This window comes from Aptenodytes forsteri, unplaced genomic scaffold (assembly GCF_000699145.1).
Source record: "Aptenodytes forsteri isolate BGI_AS27 unplaced genomic scaffold, ASM69914v1 Scaffold155, whole genome shotgun sequence".
NCBI classification, from domain to species: Eukaryota; Metazoa; Chordata; class Aves; order Sphenisciformes; family Spheniscidae; genus Aptenodytes; species Aptenodytes forsteri.
This window is the reverse complement of record NW_008794446.1, coordinates 5613654-5634727: the sequence shown is the minus strand read 5'-3', so window position 1 is coordinate 5634727 and position 21074 is coordinate 5613654. Positions and strand designations below refer to the sequence as shown.

The following is a 21074-nucleotide window of genomic DNA, read 5'->3' as shown; positions in this document are numbered from 1 at the left end:
TTCAAAATCCATCACAAGTCTAAATATGAATTTGATAGCACAAAATAATTTATTACGTTTGTCTCCAAAGTGTAATTGAGAACTGTCTAAATGGTGCCATCAGCAAGGAAATTGAAATGAAATCCATTTGTTAGAATACAGAATCCGAAAGTTTCCATGGTTTTGTTTTGTTTTTTTTCCTGAGAAAGTTTTGTTTTGATCTTAAACCGGAAAAAAAGAGGGAGGAAATGGAGAGCGACTTTTAACTATTTGAAAGAAGGTGAAAGTAACAAGTTAGATTTGGTCTATTTGTCTCAGATGTTATAGAGCATATGAGTGCATTACTTTCTGAAATGCTGCACTTCAGTTTAAAAAGTAGAACACAATCCCCTGTTATCTGTATTTGTGTAAATGAGAAAGGCATCTAATATGAATTACGACACATCTCCTAAATATTGTGTTTCCTGTTTTGATTTTGCAGCGATGAACAGCAGAGGGATTATTTAATGGAGAGAAGAGATCTGGCTATTGATTTTATTTTTTCTTTAGTATTAATAGAAGTTTTGAAACAGGTATGGAGTTCTTAAATTATTAATTAACTAATAAATGATGGAAATTACCAATACAACCTAATTTTAGGATTCTTCTTTCTATTTCCGTCTTTAAGAGTGTAATAAAAACATGAGATACACCCTGCATGCTTGTTTATTGCTGTCTTTCTTGCACCTGTAGGATACGTAGTATTCTGTGCTCATACAGACTTTGCTTTGCCAAGTCTTTGGAGCTAAAGTATTTCTCTTCAATACTGAATAAACTTTAAATGGCTGGCTCATTTCAGGTGTTTTGTTAGCTAGATGCTGTGTCAGCTGATACCATATTTGTGTAGGGAAGATACCCAGGAGTAATACAAGCACTAAGGTATGCAGCTTGAAGTGTAATATATGTGTACCGGTTATGTTTTACTTTGTGTTTTCAGATTCCACTTCATCCTGTAATAGACAGTTTGGTACATGATGTTATTAACTTGGCTTTCAAGCACTTTAAATACAAAGAAGGGTAAGGCTCTTCTTCACACAAAAATTCTATGAAAAAAATTATTTGCTGAATTTTTGAATTGTAGTGGTTTAAGCAGGATGCTTTCTCAGCCAAGAATTCTTTCTTGTCTCTTGCTAGGTACCTTGGTCCTAACACTGGAAATATGCACATTGTTGCAGATTTGTATGCAGAAGTAATAGGTGTTCTAGCTCAAGCAAAGTAAGTAAAATTGAATACCATATATAATGGAAATCCGAGAAGTTTTACTTGCTTAGAATATGAATGCTCTGATTTTCTCGCTTTCTTAAAAGATAGTGTAGAAATAAATCATTTCAGCTCACTGGCCCTCTGTTCATCCAAGTGTTCTAGAGCATAGAACTCTAGGGAATCACAGACTTTCTGCATCTAGCCCAGTGACACTGAATAAATTCAACTAGACTACAGCAGCATTATTTTTCTTATCTCAGCGATGACGACTGTGGAAAGCCCAAAGGGCTGAAGAGAGCTATTTTAATTAATCTTTTTTCTATATGCTATTTTTTCTCTAGCTGGGCAAACCTAAAAATGGCTATACTCCAACATAGCAACATTTTAAATTTTTTCTGCAGTTATTTCCATTTAGAGCTTAATGCAACTGCTTCTGAATCCTTCATCCTGCACTTCTTAGTGCAGATGGCACAGTAAAGACAGAAAACACTTTGTTGAGTCCGGTCTTAAATTTTGAATCTGGAAGCAGACAGATTCAGAAACTCATGTACCCTATATAATGTCTCATCATATGCCTATCACACAAACTAAGCAGAAGAGTGAAATTTACTGCGCCAACATGGATCCATGTCAGTGATCTCTGTCTCCTGACTTCTTGGTGTTACTGAGAGCGAGTCTGCTCTAAAAGACCGATCAACTTAACCAAACTTATTTTTTTAGCTTGATGTAGGCAAACCAGTTTGAGTTCCTGGAAATCATATGACTTTCACAGACGTCAGCTAAGGCCTTACCTGGGCTTCTAAATTGGCTGGGTCAAAGGCAAAAGGGGAAGTGACATCTGGATCCGAAGCTTGAAGTTGACTGTCAAAGACAAAACATACCTGTTCTCCATAAATACTGTTTTTCTCCTCCAATTCTGAAGGGCCTTGCTAAGATGTTACTACCACTGAAGGACTTCTTCCTGCCAACCTGTTTTTTTCAACTCTCCTGTGTTCCCTGTCAGAGGCGATAACAGGTTGTTAGGTGCCACACCTGCCCATGAAAATGACATTCTTTTCATTTTGTCTCAAAAAGGACAGGAGATCCTGTTGGATGATCTTCCTATATGTTATTTTTATGGACAGTGTGTCTCAAAAGACACCTCCAGTAGACTCTTGGGGGGGTCAAAAATGGTCACAGACCACCCCATCCCAAATTGTCGTAGTTAATGCTTAAGTGTTACTGTAATGGCTATTAGAAAAACCCTGAAGGGAGGAATAGCCTATCTGAATATTTTCATGGTTATCATTTAAGCATTTTCTTTTGAAAACATTGCATGTACTGACAAGAAAACTATCGTTCATCTTGGATTTTTTAAAAACATGTGAGGGGATTATTCTAATGATATTGTTAGCTCTTATGTAAAAGAGGGGTGTGGTAAGAAAATAATTGGGAAGATATGGTTATCCAAAGGGACTAAGATCAGGCTGTACACTTCGTTTTCTTTTCTGAGTTTATCAGAAGTGAAAGAAAACCAAACAAAAAGAAATCTCTTCACATACTGACTGAAATGGTATTTTACAACTGAGGTTGAATCTCCTTTAGGTTCTTTCCCATTTATATACCTCACAATACATTTCAAATATGAATCTATACTTCTTTGTAACTAACCAATGTGAATTCATAGATTTCCTGCTGTAAAGAAGAAATTCATGGCGGAGTTAAAAGAGTTACGGCATAAAGAACAAAGCCCATATGTAGTTCAAAGCATTATCAGTCTTATAATGGGAATGAAATTCTTTCGCATTAAGATGTATCCTGTGGAGGACTTTGAAGCTTCTCTTCAGTTTATGCAGGTAAAATTCCTAAGTATATAACTGTGGTTCCCAGACCTTTTAGAATGGGCTCCCCTTCATCTTTCCTGTAATACTCCAGGAGATTTTCCATATGTCATTCCCACATAAATGTATGTACAGCTACTTTCTGTTTGTTCTGAACCTCAGCACTCCAGTCTCCAGTCCCTGGAGTGTATCATTCCATACCAACTTTTCATCAGCCTTACAGCCCTAGTCCCTACATCTCACCCTCCAACAAAAAGTTTTGGTTCTGTAGACCCCAAACCTTCCACCCTGCCATCCCACAGCTGTTCCTTGCCCTGTGTCCCTGCCCAGCTATGTCTCCCTAGCTGCTCACTGCCTCCAAAGTGAATCTTCCACCCTTGACATAGTTGCTAGAGAGGAGAGGAACTTCTGATAGAGAAAAACACAGAGGAAGAGACAAAGAATTGAGGCAAAAGCTGGATGGAATTTCCCTTGGATGTGTCTCCTTCCACCACACCTTCACCCCCCTTCCTGTAGGGTGCATTCTGTACCCTCCTGGTTTGAGAGCCACTAGTACAGAGCATAGTTTGACTATCATGAATGCTTTAAATTAACACATTACATAATTTTGTAAAAGGAAAGAAAATCTTTTATGTTTAAGCATTTTTAAAAGGCCACATTTCTTGTTGGTAATATACGATGGGTTCTGTTCCATCAGCAGGTTTATTTAGCTTAACCTTTTTATTTCCATTTTTTTCTTGGGATCAGTGTCATGGCTACGTGGTTTGTAGCCAGTCATCCAGTAAAATACACGTTTTATGTAAACCTCCATGTAAAGATCAGCTTATTGATGGTGTCAATGGAGTAAAAAGTCAATGTTAGATGCCCACAAGTAAGGATTTGACATTGGAGTACAAATACACATGTGTACAGATACACAGAGCCATTTCTCTAAATCCTGAGCAGGAATCACATTCTGTTTCAATTTTGCAATGTGTTTTAAAGCATATTTAACAACATATTTAAAAGATATTTAACAACACAGGAACAGCTCATTTTTCTTCTTACCTTGCACTTCATTACATGAACACATCTTAGTATGTGTTGAGTTAATGTAAGTTATCCAGAGCTGGCAAGATATCAAAGTAGTGTGTGTTCAGTGCACATGACTGATATGAGTGAATGACTTTGTGGCATAGCTTTATGGCACAGCACTGCTGGGATCCAGTGTTCACTGGTATTGAAATCAGTGGTAAAGCTCCCGTAGAGTAGACTAAAAATTGGGATGCAAATTATCTCTACCTTGCTCATGACTACAGTATCTCAGCACCAAATTAATTCTTATATATACTACAATGCATCATAAGATGCACTGTGTATGTAGTTTTGCTCAGTTTGGTGAAATACACTTACAGTTCGATTCTGTGGACTATCAGTCATTAGTTTGAGTATCTGCATGCAGTGCGTCAGCTACAAGCTCTGTCACACCAGCTCTGCTCTAGTAGAGAGAGACACTTTCAAAGAGTGAGCTAATCTCAGGAGCGAGCTCCAGAAAAGCCTGTCTTCCACCATGGAGTGCAGAAGCAGCCCAGGGAGGCTACTGTCTTTGCATAGGGGCCTCAGCTGTGTAGCAGAAATGGCCAGAGTGACTGAAGCCATGTGGTGTAGAATCCTGATTGCAGCCAGGAAAAATTATGCGTGGTCTAAAGTGTAAACTGCTCTGCACGCATGTGCAGTAAAAAAGGTCAGTGGGGAACATCCTTGTAATGTCAGTGGCTGTTTGGGCCTTGGCGCCAGAGAGGAAGAAGTAACTGGAGCAATGTGATTTGTCGTCCTCAGAGAAGTTGTACAGAAACACAAGAGTGGGTGGATGCTTATCTTCCCTCCCTCATTTCCTGAGCAGCGCAGCTGTGTAGGTAGTAGCTTGCTGCATGTTTAGGACAAAAGTACATTTTAACTTTCTCTCTCAATCCCCAGTTGCAGGTTGGAAATCGTGGTGGTTTGCACCACAGGTCTCTTCCCTGATACAGCACAGTTCTGTATTGACCCTTAATCTGCAATGGATCCTAGCAGTGAAGTTTATCCAAAATATTTACAGTAAGATTGTTCCTTCCCTTGAGTATCTTACCAGAGAAGTATGTTCCTTTTCTGGCCTCCCAGAGCATTGCGTAAAGCAGTCCATGCTTTTACTCTTGCTCCTGAAGGTATACACAGGGAAGGCATGCGGTCAGCCCGAGTCCAACTCCCTTTCCATCCCCAGAACACCACTGGGCACAGCAGGAATCAGTGGAGAGTTTGTGGATTGTCATGGCCAGAATAACAGATCCTCGATTTTGACTTATGTCCTGCTTTGTGCTTGCTGCAAAATGCGGACTTCGACGTTAATAGACAAACGTTTTCTGTGGGATTTGCAAGATAAAAATAGTCACTGACACTTCACATGCATTCAGCAAACATTTAGAGGTCTTTATTCCAGCTGATAAGCAATTTATGTTTCTTGTTTTGTTTTGTTTTAGGAATGTGCACATTATTTCCTTGAAGTTAAAGACAAAGATATCAAGCATGCACTGGCAGGACTGTTTGTTGAAATTCTTGTCCCTGTAGCTGCTGTGAGTTTATTTTTCAGGTTGTTTGCATAATTTCTTTAAATTAGATAAAACAGCTTGTGATGTAGTGGTTTATTAATCTGAAATTGTCTTTCAGGCTGTTAAAAATGAAGTGAATGTCCCCTGTCTGAGGAACTTTGTTGAAAGCCTGTATGATACAACACTTGAACTTTCCTCACGAAAGAAGCACTCATTGGTTAGTAACCCTAAGAAGCAGAGGCTAAAACTCTTTGTCAGAAATATCTCTGAGCAAGAGTCTTGGGAAATTCCCAGAACTGGTTGCAAAACTTTTTTCTGCATTAGGCTTTATAACCAATACATTTCTATTTGCAGGGAAGGTATTTGTGTTTGCAGAAAATAACAGTATTTTATTTTATTTTATTTTATTTTATTTTATTTTATTTTATTCAGAATATGATCAAAACCAGTCTGAATCCAACAGATGTTTTCAGCTTCTGGGTCTGTGATTATTAAACGGTTAGGTTTTCTCATACTTGTTATGTGTAAACATTAGGAGGCGAGGAGAAAGAATAGAGTTCACTTCTTGTCAAGCGAGAACAAATGAGGAATGTGGGAACAACTTTTTCACGGGGCTTAAATAATACATTGTAGGAACAAAAAAATGTATAACACATGCCCTTTTAAATCCGTAACTTGGCTACTGTGCAGCTCCCTATTTCATTTTTTTCTTGTGAGATGAACAGTGGCACTGCAGTGTATTTTTGGAAGCATGAGTTGATCTGAATTAAATGAAGATCTGAGTCAGTTTGACGCTGGCTGCCTTAAGCAGTCTGTCTCTCCAACTGGGTCAGCGAACGTCAGCACTCCAGCATTAGCTAATCTGTTTTGAAGTTATTTTATTTTATTTTATTTTATTTTATTTTATTCAGAATATGATCAAAACCAGTCTGAATCCAACAGATGTTTTCAGCTTCTGGGTCTGTGATTATTAAACGGTTAGGTTTTCTCATACTTGTTATGTGTAAACATTAGGAGGCGAGGAGAAAGAATAGAGTTCACTTCTTGTCAAGCGAGAACAAATGAGGAATGTGGGAACAACTTTTTCACGGGGCTTAAATAATACATTGTAGGAACAAAAAAATGTATAACACATGCCCTTTTAAATCCGTAACTTGGCTACTGTGCAGCTCCCTATTTCATTTTTTTCTTGTGAGATGAACAGTGGCACTGCAGTGTATTTTTGGAAGCATGAGTTGATCTGAATTAAATGAAGATCTGAGTCAGTTTGACGCTGGCTGCCTTAAGCAGTCTGTCTCTCCAACTGGGTCAGCGAACGTCAGCACTCCAGCATTAGCTAATCTGTTTTGAAGTCTTGGACCTTTTAAGTAAAGAACGTTGTCGTTCATCCTCCCTCGTTCTATGGGAAAGTCAAAAAGAATTCCCTGTTCCCAGCGCTCTCGGCAAATGCTGGTCACTAGCGCTAGCGAATCTGCCGAGTGTGTTTGAGCTCACACTCTGCAGAAGTGTGTTTGAGCTCTCTGCTGCCGTGGCACCAGTCCCCATGCAGTCCCAGGGAGAGTCAGACATCCCCTGGAGCACAGTCCTGATCCGGTTTGAATTAGTGGGAGACTGGGGACGGATTTCTGATTTCACTCTGCTTGTGTTTGTGTGGCTCTATTCCACTCTGCCGAGTTAATAAAACATTGTTGAAACTGCAGCAGGGTAAGAGCTTTGCTGTACAGTTTTTACACTAAATAGAACTTCCCCAAACTGGTGGCCGTACTTGCCAAAGTCAATACTACATGCTTGAGAAAGGATTGCACAACTGGGGCTTTGCATTTGATTGCTTGTCTGCAGGTACCACACTGGAGGCTACATAGTTAAAAGTGGCAACATAGAATAGATTCTTGTGAGGGTGTGATTAGAAATACAAACATTGTGAGGAGGAGGAGGAGGGGAAAGGCAAACAGTTGGCAGAAATAGCTGCAGTGCATATTTTCAGGCTTCCAGGAAGAAAGCACACTCTTTAGAGTCTGAAGAGGACCTTCTTTTCCAAGATCAGTGTTTTGTGAATCAGTACACTCACTGTACAGGCAGGATGGGGGCATTCATCTTGCCTCATTCTCTATCTAAAAGTGTTTCGTCTGAGCTAGTCGTTGAGGTTCTCTTGATAGTGAACGCAGACAATTAGGAAACTCCAGGAGATGATTTCTGTCTTCCCTCCTAGGGGTCTTCTTAGGATGGGTTGTAACATTCTTGGGATGTTACTGAACTCTGTGATCCTGTCAAGTACTCAACTATTATAGACATAATGTTAATATGGTAAGAAGGTCTTCCGTGAGAAGACTTCAATTATCCTCTCCCATATGTATTTTGGACATGAAGATTATAAAAATAAAAATTAATGTACATTTGCCATTTGTTCAAGAAACTAGGTCTAACCTAGCTATAGACAATTTATGTTATATATTGCAGGAACAGAAGTTGGGGTTTATGGTGTATTTATACTTTGATCTGTGACTGAAATTAGAATTTTAGGGTTAATTTTGAGAATCATTGGTCTTTAAGATAAAGTTACCTTATTTTTGACTAATAACTTTAAAATCCTGATTGGGTATATTAGCATGACAACTGAAACACAAAAGTCTTGCTGAAATAGCAAAGTCAGTTTCAAAATTAATAGGTGCATTTTAGCTTATTCTTTTTAGTGTAACATTTTCAAGATGAGTGTCAAAGTAAGTGTTGACAAAGAGACCAGGTTCCAGTATTTGAACTTCTACGTTCTGCCTTGCTTCTTCTTATTTTTCACTTCACAAGATGTACCTACCAGCAGATGCAGGCATTGCCTGTATTTTAACACAATTCTTCAGGGTGTTTGACATGTCTCTCAGTAAACATTGTGACTGCAGATTTTGAGGAGTAATAGGCATCTGAGCATTCACAAGTCCCAACAATCTCTGTGGGTCCTGTTGTTATTATAATAAAGTTTAGTTATTTCCATGATACCATTTCTCAGTTAACTGACAGAAATTAGCCCTGTGAGTCTGTAAAATTGTGGCCCATCTTTGGATTTATTATACTGCTATAAGTAGACATGTGGTTGTTTTTATTTCATCCATAAAACATATCTGTAACAGCTTTAGAGAAAGGTTCCTTTTAAATTGTACTACTTAACAATGTGTTTACGTTGGCTAACACGTATTGCACAAAATGGAGGACTTAGAGCTTTAAGTTTACAGTAGCTGTATTAAGTTACTTTTATGTTGTGTAGACATGCAAATAACATGGTATCGACATCCATTTCCTGTTTAGGCTTTGTACCCTTTGGTAACATGCCTGCTTTGTGTCAGTCAGAAGCAGTTCTTTTTAAACAGATGGCATATTTTCCTCAACAACTGCCTATCCAATCTCAAGGTTAGTATCTTCTGGTTTTAATATTGTATTAAAACTACAGTATGTACTATTGATCTGCTGCAAATCCATTTAGGTAAATGTGCTGAATTATTGCTATTATCTGATTCCATACATAATTTTATTCCCGACAGTACAAATTCTTTAGCTGTGCAGATTTTTTCAGTAACAAAAAAGTGTTCTTGTGCCTAGTTTGAATTTCTATGTTTCTCTAGCTCAAACCAAGCCTGAGTCAAACAGCTGTGAAACAGGCAAGATTGTTGATGAAAGTTATTAGCTCGAGTGACATACCCAAACTGACCCAATATTCTTTTTTCACAAAGGCATTCTCAAACAAAGCCCTTGTTATTACTTTATCAGAATGGAACTAGTTGCAGGACACTGATTCCATTGCCTGTTTCACTCTGTTAAGTTGCATTAAAAAAACCTAAACTATTTTAAACTGTTTCCTCCACATATCCATTCTTATTCCTTTACCATTTGTTAGATCTTTGAAGTTTAAGACTAACTGTCCACTGCAATCTGCTGTGGTTCCTGGCCAGCACATACTGTTCAATACACATATGCTAGTTATCATTACTACTCCTCCATGTTTCTTTTACTTGCGCAATAACTCATGTCCCATTCCACACTTGAAGTGGATCCATATGAAAGGATGGTCCTGTGCCTACCTGAAAAGTCCAATATAAGAAGCACAGTGAAGTGGTTAGCTCAAATGAAGGGCCTCCAAACTGCTGCTTGATGAACCAGTGGTTAGGAGGCTTCTGCAAACGGCACAGGTAGAATATGCAACCACTTTCTCAGCTCAGAGGCAAACTGTGGAGGGAATCTCTGTTCTCCAAAAGTTGAATTCCCAAGTTTGTCGACAAGGTATATGTTACATCCTTTATTGCCGTTGCTTTACTGCTGTACTTTATCTTTGTCTTAATGAAACAATTTGTATTGACTCTCTTCATATGGATCCTCCTGTTAGAATAGCTCTTCAGAATGTTCATAGTCTGTCTGAAGATTTCTTTCCACCTGTACCTGAATTACTTACTTTTGCTAAAGATGTATTAGAACCTTATTTGCAAAGAGATTCAGAAAATAAACGTTGTTGTTGCAACTAATTTTTTGGCTTTTTATGAGGTTGTACAAGCTTTAGAAAAGGCAGCTACAGCTGTAAGATCTCTGAGGAGCCAGCTGGGAATACAGGTTTTTCTGAAAATTAGGGAGATCCTGACAAATTATTTGAAACCATTACAGAAAATATAAGTAAGTTGCTCCTACCTTACCAATTGAAAATCTAATTGGAATTCACCTTGCCACCTATAATTTGTTGACATATACTTCTATTCACAGGGCTCATAGATTAATGTGGTGGCACATTCAATCTTTAGTTTGGGGAGGAGGTAAGGTAGCTGAATACATGGCTAAATTAAGAACGTGGTTGGCCACTCCTTCTCAGTACAGAGGAGGAGATGCCCCAACCATAAAGCAATCACTTCACCAGTCAGTAACACCTCAAAGCCCAAACTAAACTCATGCAGCTGGAAGAACAGCTAGGTCAACAAGAAGGAGAAATCCTTCCATTAGAAGGAGAGTTGTGCACACCAGGGCAGTATATGGGACTCCATGATCTTGTGTGGGTTCCCATGAACCACATAATGGATCAGGTTTCTCAAGAGCCTCCACACCCCATAAAGCACAATCTCTTTCCCAAAACCATTAAGGTCAAGCATACACTGGGAAAGCTAAAAGGTTTATCTTCTAATCATATCTCTGATTTTAATATAAACTGGCAAATCTCTGATCTTACAGAAACAAACTTTTCTCTTGAATTAATAAAGGAGACTCCTGCCAGGACATGGAAATACTTGACCCAGCCAAATTCTGGCCAAAGGGCATTTCATACAATCCTGTTGAAAGCGGTGTAAAAGTTAATAAGTAACCTGGTTTTGAAATGGAACATCTATTGTTAACTAAACTTCATTTACAAAAAACTATTCAAGGCAGGAATTCTATATAGGAGAGAGTCAAAGCACTGTGTTTCATTTAGAGGAAAAGTTTTTCAGTGGGAGCAACAGTTCCTTGTCTCCAGACTACATGGGACAAGGAGAAAGCTCCAGTACAATTTGAGCTGAGGGTGCAGAACTTAATTTACAAAGAATGGGTCAAACAATGCCCATCTCGGGAACAAATCCATGGGTACGACACAATATCCCTTTGGCCTGAATAGGCCAGACCTAATGCCATATTATTGGAAAAGAGAAATGGAGGAATTAAAGAAAATGGGTGTCACTCCTGGCAGTCCGGTTGCTCCTTTGCCAATCACAGAAGAAGAGGCGGAGGCATTGAAAAAGAAATTTATAGAAGAGCAACAACAACAAATAAAAGCCAGCAGCACTTATCAAGAAACAGAGCAGATCCTGGCAGAGCTCTGTCACTGACTGCTCCTGTGTTCAAAAGGCCCACATCAACTTCGACAAATTCTTCGGCACCAACAGTGAGCTGGGCACTGCCAGCAGTGGTAAAGGAACCACACCCAGTGCCAATACCTCCTGTTGGGAAAGTGAAGAAGATGTCAGATATATTAGGCCAAATACTCCTGGTCCTAATAGGATTACTGGCTGGGTTTTTCTTGTTGACAAAAATCCTTGAAATACTAAAGAGGCTCAATTGGTGGTGGACTTCTCTCAGTTTTCCAAAGGGAGACATGCTATGTGCTTTCCAAAGTACTGGGCACCCAACCACCATGCACTTGCACAGATCTTGCCCATGGACATGCCCATGATTTCCCTGGATGTTTCTCAGGCTTTTTAACATCTTCCTCTCAATCCTGCTTCTGCCGTGCAGCTTGCTGTTTCTGATGGAAAACTGGTCTACTATTTTCGGAAAGCTCCAATGATATCAGTCTCAGCCCTTTTCTCCTCCATCTCTTCTCAGCTGCCCTCGCAGCTGAACAATTTTGTCATTGGAATATTTGGACTTTTGCTTATAGGGATGACTTCCTCCTCTGCCACACAAGCTCTTGTTACCTTAACTCAGTTAGCCACAGTGTCTGCTGTTCTCTTGAAAGCTTTGGGGTAAGAATAAACTTTGATAAACATACTCCATCACCTGTTGAAGAAATCAAATTCTTAGGACTGAAATTTACAAGGGCTGACATGATGATACCTGATGAAAAATGGATTGAAAGTAAACAGGTTATTAAACAAATCGATTGTAACAAATGTTATGATTTTAAAATCCTGCAAAGATTAATAGGCCACGTAAATTTTGTCATTCCTTTTACTACTTACTCTAATCATGGGCTACAACCATTGTATGCTGCTATAATAAACAAAAAGGATTTTCAATTTTCTGTTCCATATAAAGCTTTATTGTATAAAATGTGTTGTCAAGGAGTTAAATGGAAATTGCAACCCAAGGACAGTGTTCCTATTCTTAGGCTTGTGACAGATGCCACGTTGAAAGTTGGAGCCATATCCCATATCATCGGCGGGTTGTCTTCCTTCCATTTTGCAGGACCTAGACAAATACACATTCAAGAATTATTGATGGCATCGGTTGCAGTTTCTTTGATCAAACCGCGGCCTTTGATCTGTGACTCAACATTTGTCTGCAGACAAAAATTCAGCTCTTTGCAGTGGAGATTTGCACTGTTGGGCCAGGCAAATCTTATCTCGGGTCAAAGTGTACTGGTCTCTCTCAAAGTTTAACCCAGTGGATGGCCCAACACATGGGAGACCATCTGATTGGACTGCATATACTTGCACCCTACTCAGAAAGCCCTTAAAACTGCCACAGAAACAGAAAACTGCATATGACCAAAGAGACCCGAAGACAATCTTATACTAGTTCAAAAGGTTCCAAAAATAAACAACAATCCAGACAGATAATCCAATTCAGTCCAGCTGATCCCAGATGCCATGTTAATTAGGTCAGCTTGAGCATCCACAGATTTTTGTCCTTTCACTACTGAATACGTGCAGTGCATTTATTTATCTGCTGTGTTCTTCATACCATGTCTCCACCATAGGGCTTTTGAATTGACAGAATTAACTGAAGATAGGTTTTCTTTTCAGAGTCAAATTCAGGTGATTTTCAAATAGAGATTTTAAATTGTAACATGTATCTACTTTAACTAACTTGATACTTGGGTTTTTCAACAACTTAAGTAGTACCAGGAGAGGTAGGTCAGATGCATAAGCATCCTGCAGCTACAGGAATGGGGTACCGGGCAGCTGTGAGGCTGTATCTTTTTGTAGTGTCATTACGAAAACTCTGAACCTTGACATCCATTAAGTGCAGAACTTCCTTTCTAATTTGTGCCTGAAGTTCATTCTTACGTTATATGTTTCTCTAGAATAAGGACCCCAAAATGGCTCGAGTTGCACTGGAATCTCTGTACAGACTACTGTGGGTTTACATGATCAGAATTAAATGTGAAAGCAACACAGCTACCCAAAGGTAAGATGCTGTATTTGTAATGATAATCAAGCCTTGTAGAGTAGATGTTGCCACTGAAGAGCTTTTATAGTTCTCCTGAATTCCTTTGAATTGAACCTATTCCTGCTGTGGAACAAAAAACTCAACTGTACACAACAAAATATTCCCTTTTGTGGCACCATCAGTTATTCTCCCACCTATTAAAATTACCATATAAAGTGTTTCTGCTTTTGGAAGAACTAAAAATCACTATTTGCCTGGTTAAAGTTAGAAATATTTTTGTAGTGGCATGTCATTGACTGGTTTATTGTTACTTGTAATGTAGTAATGAGATAAAATAATTAGATTGAATTTGTAACAAAGGATCAGAACAAGATACCCCATTACATTCTCCTTTCAAAGGAAATACATTCTAGTCTTTCTAAATGGAGTAGGATTTCCAACTTAGTTTCATAGTAAGCGAAGGTCTACAAGGTCCAGATATGTCTAATGCTTTTTTTCCTTCTTTTACAGTCGACTTATTACTATTGTCACAACACTTTTCCCAAAAGGGTCCCGTGGTGTTGTGCCAAGAGATATGCCTCTAAACATCTTTGTGAAGATAATACAGTTTATTGCACAGGTATGGGAGAACCATGCATATGTCTTTCCAATTAATGAATAACTTGTTTTCCCAATAACAAATTAACAAATAAGTAAACATCTATTGTCTGAATTTTTTGCAACCCCATTGTCAGTATCTTTCATCTAGGCAATGATAACATTATGGATTGAGCTGGGGCAGACTTCTTTTGAACAGGTTTTGATTAACTTCATTCCACTGAAAATAAATAAAAATGTTTCCACTTCAACTCAAATGTATTTTTTGTCAGTTTTTGGAATTGCCAGCAAGTCAGTAAACATCTATTGTCTGAATTTTTTGCAACCCCATTGTCAGTATCTTTCATCTAGGCAATGATAACATTATGGATTGAGCTGGGGCAGACTTCTTTTGAACAGGTTTTGATTAACTTCATTCCACTGAAAATAAATAAAAATGTTTCCACTTCAACTCAAATGTATTTTTTGTCAGTTTTTGGAATTGCCAGCAAGCCAGAAAATGATTTGTTGACAGGCTTTGACTGTCAATAAAATTAAAAATAATAAGCCATATTTTGTCCTGATACTGAATCATTCCTACTATATAGGACATTGAGTTGCACTGCACAGTAAGTCAGAGGAAAACCAAGTTCTTCATGTAGCTGACACATTTAGTTTTCATCAGTTCAAATGGGAATTGCTAAAATAAACTGACCTTCAGTGCTGGAAGTTTCATCTTTTTTATTAGATTCAGAAAACATTCCCATTGAGAAAGGCACTTAAGCACATGCTTAAAGTCTCTGAATAGGAATGAATTAAACAGATGCTTAAAATCTTCCCTGAACTGCGCCATCTGTTAACAAGCTCCTTTTATATAAAATACTATGTTAGTACCATAATTACCACAGTTTAAATGAAATAATTAAAAGCTTTATTTCCAAAATGGATCATTTTCTATTTAAATGCTATAAATTTTTTAATTTGTCAACATACAGCAGTGTTGAAAGCTTAGATCTGATAATATGTTCTGCATACTTCTGAAAAATCTGTTTTTCCGTACGTTTAAATAAATCCTGATTAAACTGGTTTTCAACATTCTGTTGCCTTAAAGAAAATAAGTAGCAGAAGTGAGCAGCTTAATGATTTGCAATATTTTTACTATTTTAGGAACGTTTAGATTTTGCAATGAAAGAAATTATCTTTGACTTCCTTTGTGTTGGAAAACCAGCAAAAGCTTTCAGTCTCAACCCTGAGGTATGATGTGCATCTGCATTTTTTTGAGTTAGTATTTATTGTACTGTGCTACATTTACTTTCTGGTTACATTCTAAGCATGCTTTCACCTTTGTCCAGTTTTCAGGCCAAATCTTGAACTTGATTTATTGGTAAAAGACATCTGTGGACTTTGATCTGTGAAATGTCACACTGTTTATGCCTATCTCATGTTTCCTCAGTGAAGATTATCAAACATGATGTAGTGCAAATGTATTAAAAAAAAAGAAAAAGATAAATAAAACTATTGATCACAGTATCTCCTTATCACTCTGCTGTTGTTATATGCAATGCCTTAAACTATTTTAATATAAAAACAAATTTTCTGTAACAATTTCACTGTTTTTCAAAACAGTTTTACTGAGAAAGAGTACCTGAACCAAGAAGAATTGAAGATGAGAAAAAAGAAAAAACTCTAATAAAGTTTTACCAATCTGACTAGTAAAACTCTAGGAGCATTAGTGTCATGAGTCAGCTTCCTAGTGCTTTCCCTAGAGAAAACAATCAGAAATTTGAGAAAACAATCTGAAATTTGAAAAACTAAAAAAAAAAACCAAAACCAAAAACACCAACCCCCCCCAAAATAAAAATAAGTGGTAAAATAATGAAAAATTCTCTTGAAAATAATGTATTTGCTTATAATTTTGAAAACATTTTCATTTGGAAATTAAGAATAAACACATGAAAAATAAAAAGCATTTGTGATCATCTCATAAAATATGTCCATATTAATCTTGCAGTATAAACAGTCATATCTATTCACTAAAATGTTAAAATAGAATGAGTTACCTTACAAAAATTATATTTGATACAAAAAAATATTTGGAAAAGTAGACTAAACTTTTTACTGTCAAAAGCAGCAAAAGTGAAAGGCAAGCTTTACTTTGAGCACAGCTTTCATCTTTCTTCAGCAGAGTAAAGAAAAATGAAACACAGTTCTTGAGCAGGCAGTCCCCACCACATCCTGGGTCAGTCACCTGCCGTATTGACTGAGGAAGGTCCTGCAAAGGGCATTGTGTATTAACATTGCTTGAAGCCGAGCTTATAGGGAATGGACATAGTCCTTAGCTTCTTGATGAATCAACATCTGAAATTTTACTGTTTCTCAACAGCAATGTAAGTCCAAAAACAATGAAATAATGGGGCTACTTTTTGATGTGCATGGACTTCAGCGTTCTAAAAAAATACCCATAATCTATGTAAATGCGTCTCTGGGAGACTGTAAGTAGGACAGCCTCTGAGTTTTTGGAATACGTTCCTGGGAAATTGAAACTTTCTGGTCTTTCAGTCGTTGCAATGCAAAGCCTGTAAGCTTTCCTCTGGAGAATTCCCTGAAGACATTCAGGTCACTTAGCCTCATTTTCCCGGTGTTTTCACATAGCAGTTTTGGCACTGAGCACCATTCCAGACTTTTCACACAGTATGGACAACCCTGGGGCCTTTCAAGACAGTTATTGATCTTTTTTCATAATGACCACATAGGACATTTGTGTTTAACTGAAGGTCTGGTTAAGATGTATTACTAAACTCAAGGTCAAATGCACATGTTTTGTCCTGAAGATAAAGAGATAATGTACTAGTGAAAATACCTAGAAATAAAGTTTTGAGAGGGGAGAGCGCTGCTCGTAGTACAGATAAGAATTCACAATTTATTTCATGGGCATTTTTTGTAAAGCATATCAGACTAGTCAATGTAGTGGAGTTACAGAGGAAGTGCTGGCAAGTACATAGCCAAAATTTCAAAGTGATTGAAGAATATGAGTAGAATATGATTATTTGATTACGATACTCATTCATCTTCTGAACTTTACAGAGAATGAATATTGGTCTGAGAGCTTTCTTGGTAATTGCTGATAGCTTGCAGCAAAAAGATGGTGAACCTCCAATGCCAGTGACTGGAGCTGTCCTTCCCTCTGGAAACACTCTCAGAGTGAAGAAAACATATTTGAGCAAAACTCTTACAGAGGAGGAAGCTAAAATGATAGGTCAGTAAGAGAATGGACAATACAGAAACTTGAATGAGAATGAATGTGAAAAAGACTTCAGTACCTGAGCAGAATAATTGACTATTGTTAAGTATTGAATTGATTTCCTTATTGTAAACATTTACTTTATTGTGCATTCTAATGAAATATATGGTTTAGTTTGACAAATACTGTTTTTTTAAATTACTTTCAGGAAAAGTCTTCAGTGGTGCTACACAAGTGGTAGCAACCCTGTGTTCTGGCGGCGTTAAGTACAGAGATAGTTAAGAATTAGCTTCTTTCGGTGCTGAATAGCTGTGTTTATTCATGGATATTCATCTTATTAGAAACAGTGCCTGTGCTCGGAAAATGTACCAGCTTTGAAAACCAGCAGATTCCTTTGATATCCTCATTTTAATTGCAATATTTCACACCAAGTGAAACTTTCAAAATGGAAAAAACTTTTAAATGTAAAATAAAGCTGAACTGAAGTGCCTAAGTTAAAAGCACCGTTACCTTGGGCTTCCTGCGTAGTCAATGTAGAGAGAGAATCCTGTGCTGTAGGAAAAGAGCTTCTGTATGATGCCTTGAAGGCACCTGTTTTTGCTGGCAAAAAAGAAAATTTGGCTACTCACCTTAGCACTTCATTAAGTCCCCAAAGTTACGTGAATGAAACAAAGTTACATATTTCTACACCAGCGACAAAGACCTGTGTTGTACTGTTGCTAGATCATTGTAGTAATATCAAGAAAATAAGCAATGTAAGACCCACTGCTGTTGAAATGTACAACAGACATAGTATTTAGTGCTGTCACTAATTCAGTTCATATGCTATCACCTCATGAGGAAAACATTTTTCTTAATTCATGCAGCACAGCATGAGTAAGCAGCTTTCTTTTTCAAAATATATGTATCTATAAATATCCCAAATTACACAAAAATGCCTATTATTGCAGGTATGTCATTATATTATTCTCAAGTAAGAAAAGCTGTGGACAACATACTCAGACATCTTGACAAGGAAGTGGGGCGGTGCATGATGCTAACCAACATACAGATGCTTAACAAAGAACCTGAAGACATGATTACGTGAGTGCTAAACAGTAAATCCCATAAAATATTGAGATGTAATTTCAGAACTTTTTTTCTGTCTTATCATGAGTCATCAGAGAAACAGCAAGAAATAGGAACATTTAGCTTAATTAGTATATACTTTGAAAAACTGTTTATGACAAGTTGATTGTACTTCTTTGCATGTTGCAGTGTTTGGAATTGAACTAATGCTCTCAATGTAGCCAAAATCATGTGTGAATCCTATGAATGTTTAGATAGTAGAAGTTGAAAGCCCAGAGAGGAAAACCTGTCAGCCTATGCTCAGAACACTGTTTCAGGGTATATTTGCATCACTGAACTTCAAAATGAATGCAACAAATGCTGTAAATCCCTATTAATAATAATCTTTCAAAATTACTATTCATGCCTGTAATCAAAATCAAATCTTAATTATAAACCCAAGTCATTTTGTGACAAGAGTCTTGGATTTAAGCAGTACCCCACTGGAACAGAATCAAACCAGTATGTCTCAAGCAGTGTTGCACAGCAGCATTTTACACTCTCATCCAAAATTATTAATGAGGGAAGTTTCCTGGAGACAGTTGTGGTGAGGTGGACGTCTAGTAGACTTTAGAGACACAGAGACATAATTTGACACATGCAGAGCACAGATTGTAGAGATCCCAACTGTAAGGAGACCTTGCATATCTTTCCTGTTACAGAGGTGGACATGGTAGTTATGCTAGAAGAGAAACAACCCCTGGAAAAAAGTTTGAAGTGTAATGAAAAGGACATTGGTCTCTTTGAGATTGTTTTTTTCATATACTGTCCAAAAAAAAAAAAAAGATAACTTGCTAAAAATACCCTGAGTGGTAGATAGACTGCAATGACTGATCAAATTCAGCTACCTTTTACAGCTGATACAATCTTTATGTTTTAATGACATTCCTCTGCCCTTGTTGCTGTGACTGCGTAGATGAGATTGTAAGCTCTTTGTGTCTTTAGCATTGTCTTACTTTATTTATATTAAATGCCAACATTACTATCCGATAATAATTCGTATTTTTCTTATAGTACTACCCAGTATACTGCTCAGTACTCAACAGGCATTTTCATAACCATTTTGGGTATCCAGGCTTTTGCAAGAGGGAAAGTGAGTTTTGAAACTCACATTTTATTCCCAAAAGATAATTGCATAGTAAAACCTTGAGCACTTAGATAAGAAGTGTACTTAACCTTAGCTGTAAATGTCCTTTCTATGGTTTCTCAGCATCACCGAAGTTGTTTATTTTTAGAGGCAGGGAAAGAATAGACTTTAAAGTGTTTTAAATTTCAGGAAGTCTTATGGTTTGGTAGTAACTTTTATCAGAGACATAAAGATTTTAAGGTTGGAAGATCTAGACATGTAAGTTACTGTATTTTTGTGTTGTACTTTATATCCAGATGAGCTGTAACTTAATATATACATTTGAAAGGAAAAACACATTAGAACACATTTTTACATGTTCTTCCAAGGAAAAAAGATATCTGGGATGCTTAATTATCAGTTGATCTAAAGTCATGTGAACTCATGAAAAACATCATTAGCTGTTCCTATCAGCATTTAAAATGGCCCTTTTAAAACCTGCATTGTGCGTAACTGGAAAAGCCAATATATTGTTTTTATGTAATTGCTTATCATTTTATTCACAGAACTTCATGCTTCATTAGAGTTACATATTTATTTTGAGTTCTTATGGGCTTTAATACATAGATACAACACTACATTTATCTATATTTTAAAGTTATGGCTTTTGTCATATTTACATATAGTTAATGTTATTGTAAAAACTGAGTATCATAATGCTATATTTAATAACAAAATAAGAATCAGAGGGAAGTAGCTAGGCAATGAATAGTCATAACATACTAAAGTATACGGATTCTGGAATTTTCTTTGGCAGTGTTAGACATGCTTCTGTATTTAATGACTGATCCTTTAAGCATTTATTGTTGAAGTAGTAAATGCCACTCTGAAGAGTGTTACTAAAATCCTGACTAAGGAGCGTCCTTTGCATCCTCCACTGGGATATGAATTTCAATATGGGTTATAATTACTTTCCAATGTCTAGTCAGAATAGGGCATCCATTTTTCTAATATACAAACCTGTTCTTGCAAGTACTTCAAAGATTTTTGCTGGCAATACCTAACTAAAATCTGATACTGCTGGTATAGAAACACAAGCTTCCAGGTGAGGACAGCTGTCGGTGTGTTCATCCAGAGCTCATCCTTTTGGATCCTGAGTCAGCCAGAGATGACTGCGGAGCCCTGTGAGGCCCCCCTTGCCAGATACTTCCCATGCTGTGCCTCGTAGCTCAGATAAGTTGGGAACTTGAGCCTCAGATTTGGATCTTCTCCTGCTAGTCTTCTGAGCAGCTGATAAGCCACAGAACACCCACGGATTTTATATTTATTAATAATTACTCATTTGTCTTCATAACAGTTTCCTCTCAGACTATTATTTTACATGCCTCCATTTTAAATGCACAAACTGTTTACCCTTGCTGGGCACTGATAGTAAGGAAAGTACAGGTGTACTCTGCGCTGGGTCAAAAACTGGCTGGACGGCCGGGCCCAGAGAGTTGTGGTGAATGGAGTTACATCCAGTTGGCGGCCGGTCACGAGCGGTGTTCCCCAGGGCTCAGTACTGGGGCCAGTCTTGTTCAATATCTTTATCAGTGATGTGGATGAGGGGATCGAGTGCACCCTCAGTAAGTTTGCAGAGGACACCAAGTTGG

General features: G+C 37.6%; 1 protein-coding gene across 1 annotated transcript in view; it reads left to right on the top strand.

Annotated features, from left to right (window-relative positions):
* Window positions 1-21074, top strand: part of LOC103907945 (protein furry homolog) — a 187804-nt gene that overhangs the window by 61808 nt on the left and 104922 nt on the right. The window contains exons 5-16 of the mRNA XM_019474859.1: window positions 461-551; window positions 956-1035; window positions 1153-1233; window positions 2888-3056; window positions 5537-5629; window positions 5724-5822; window positions 8900-9001; window positions 13347-13450; window positions 13943-14051; window positions 15176-15262; window positions 17093-17264; window positions 18200-18332. Of these exons, the coding sequence (XP_019330404.1) occupies window positions 461-551; window positions 956-1035; window positions 1153-1233; window positions 2888-3056; window positions 5537-5629; window positions 5724-5822; window positions 8900-9001; window positions 13347-13450; window positions 13943-14051; window positions 15176-15262; window positions 17093-17264; window positions 18200-18332 (1320 nt within the window). The remainder of the gene's footprint in view (window positions 1-460; window positions 552-955; window positions 1036-1152; window positions 1234-2887; window positions 3057-5536; window positions 5630-5723; window positions 5823-8899; window positions 9002-13346; window positions 13451-13942; window positions 14052-15175; window positions 15263-17092; window positions 17265-18199; window positions 18333-21074) is intronic.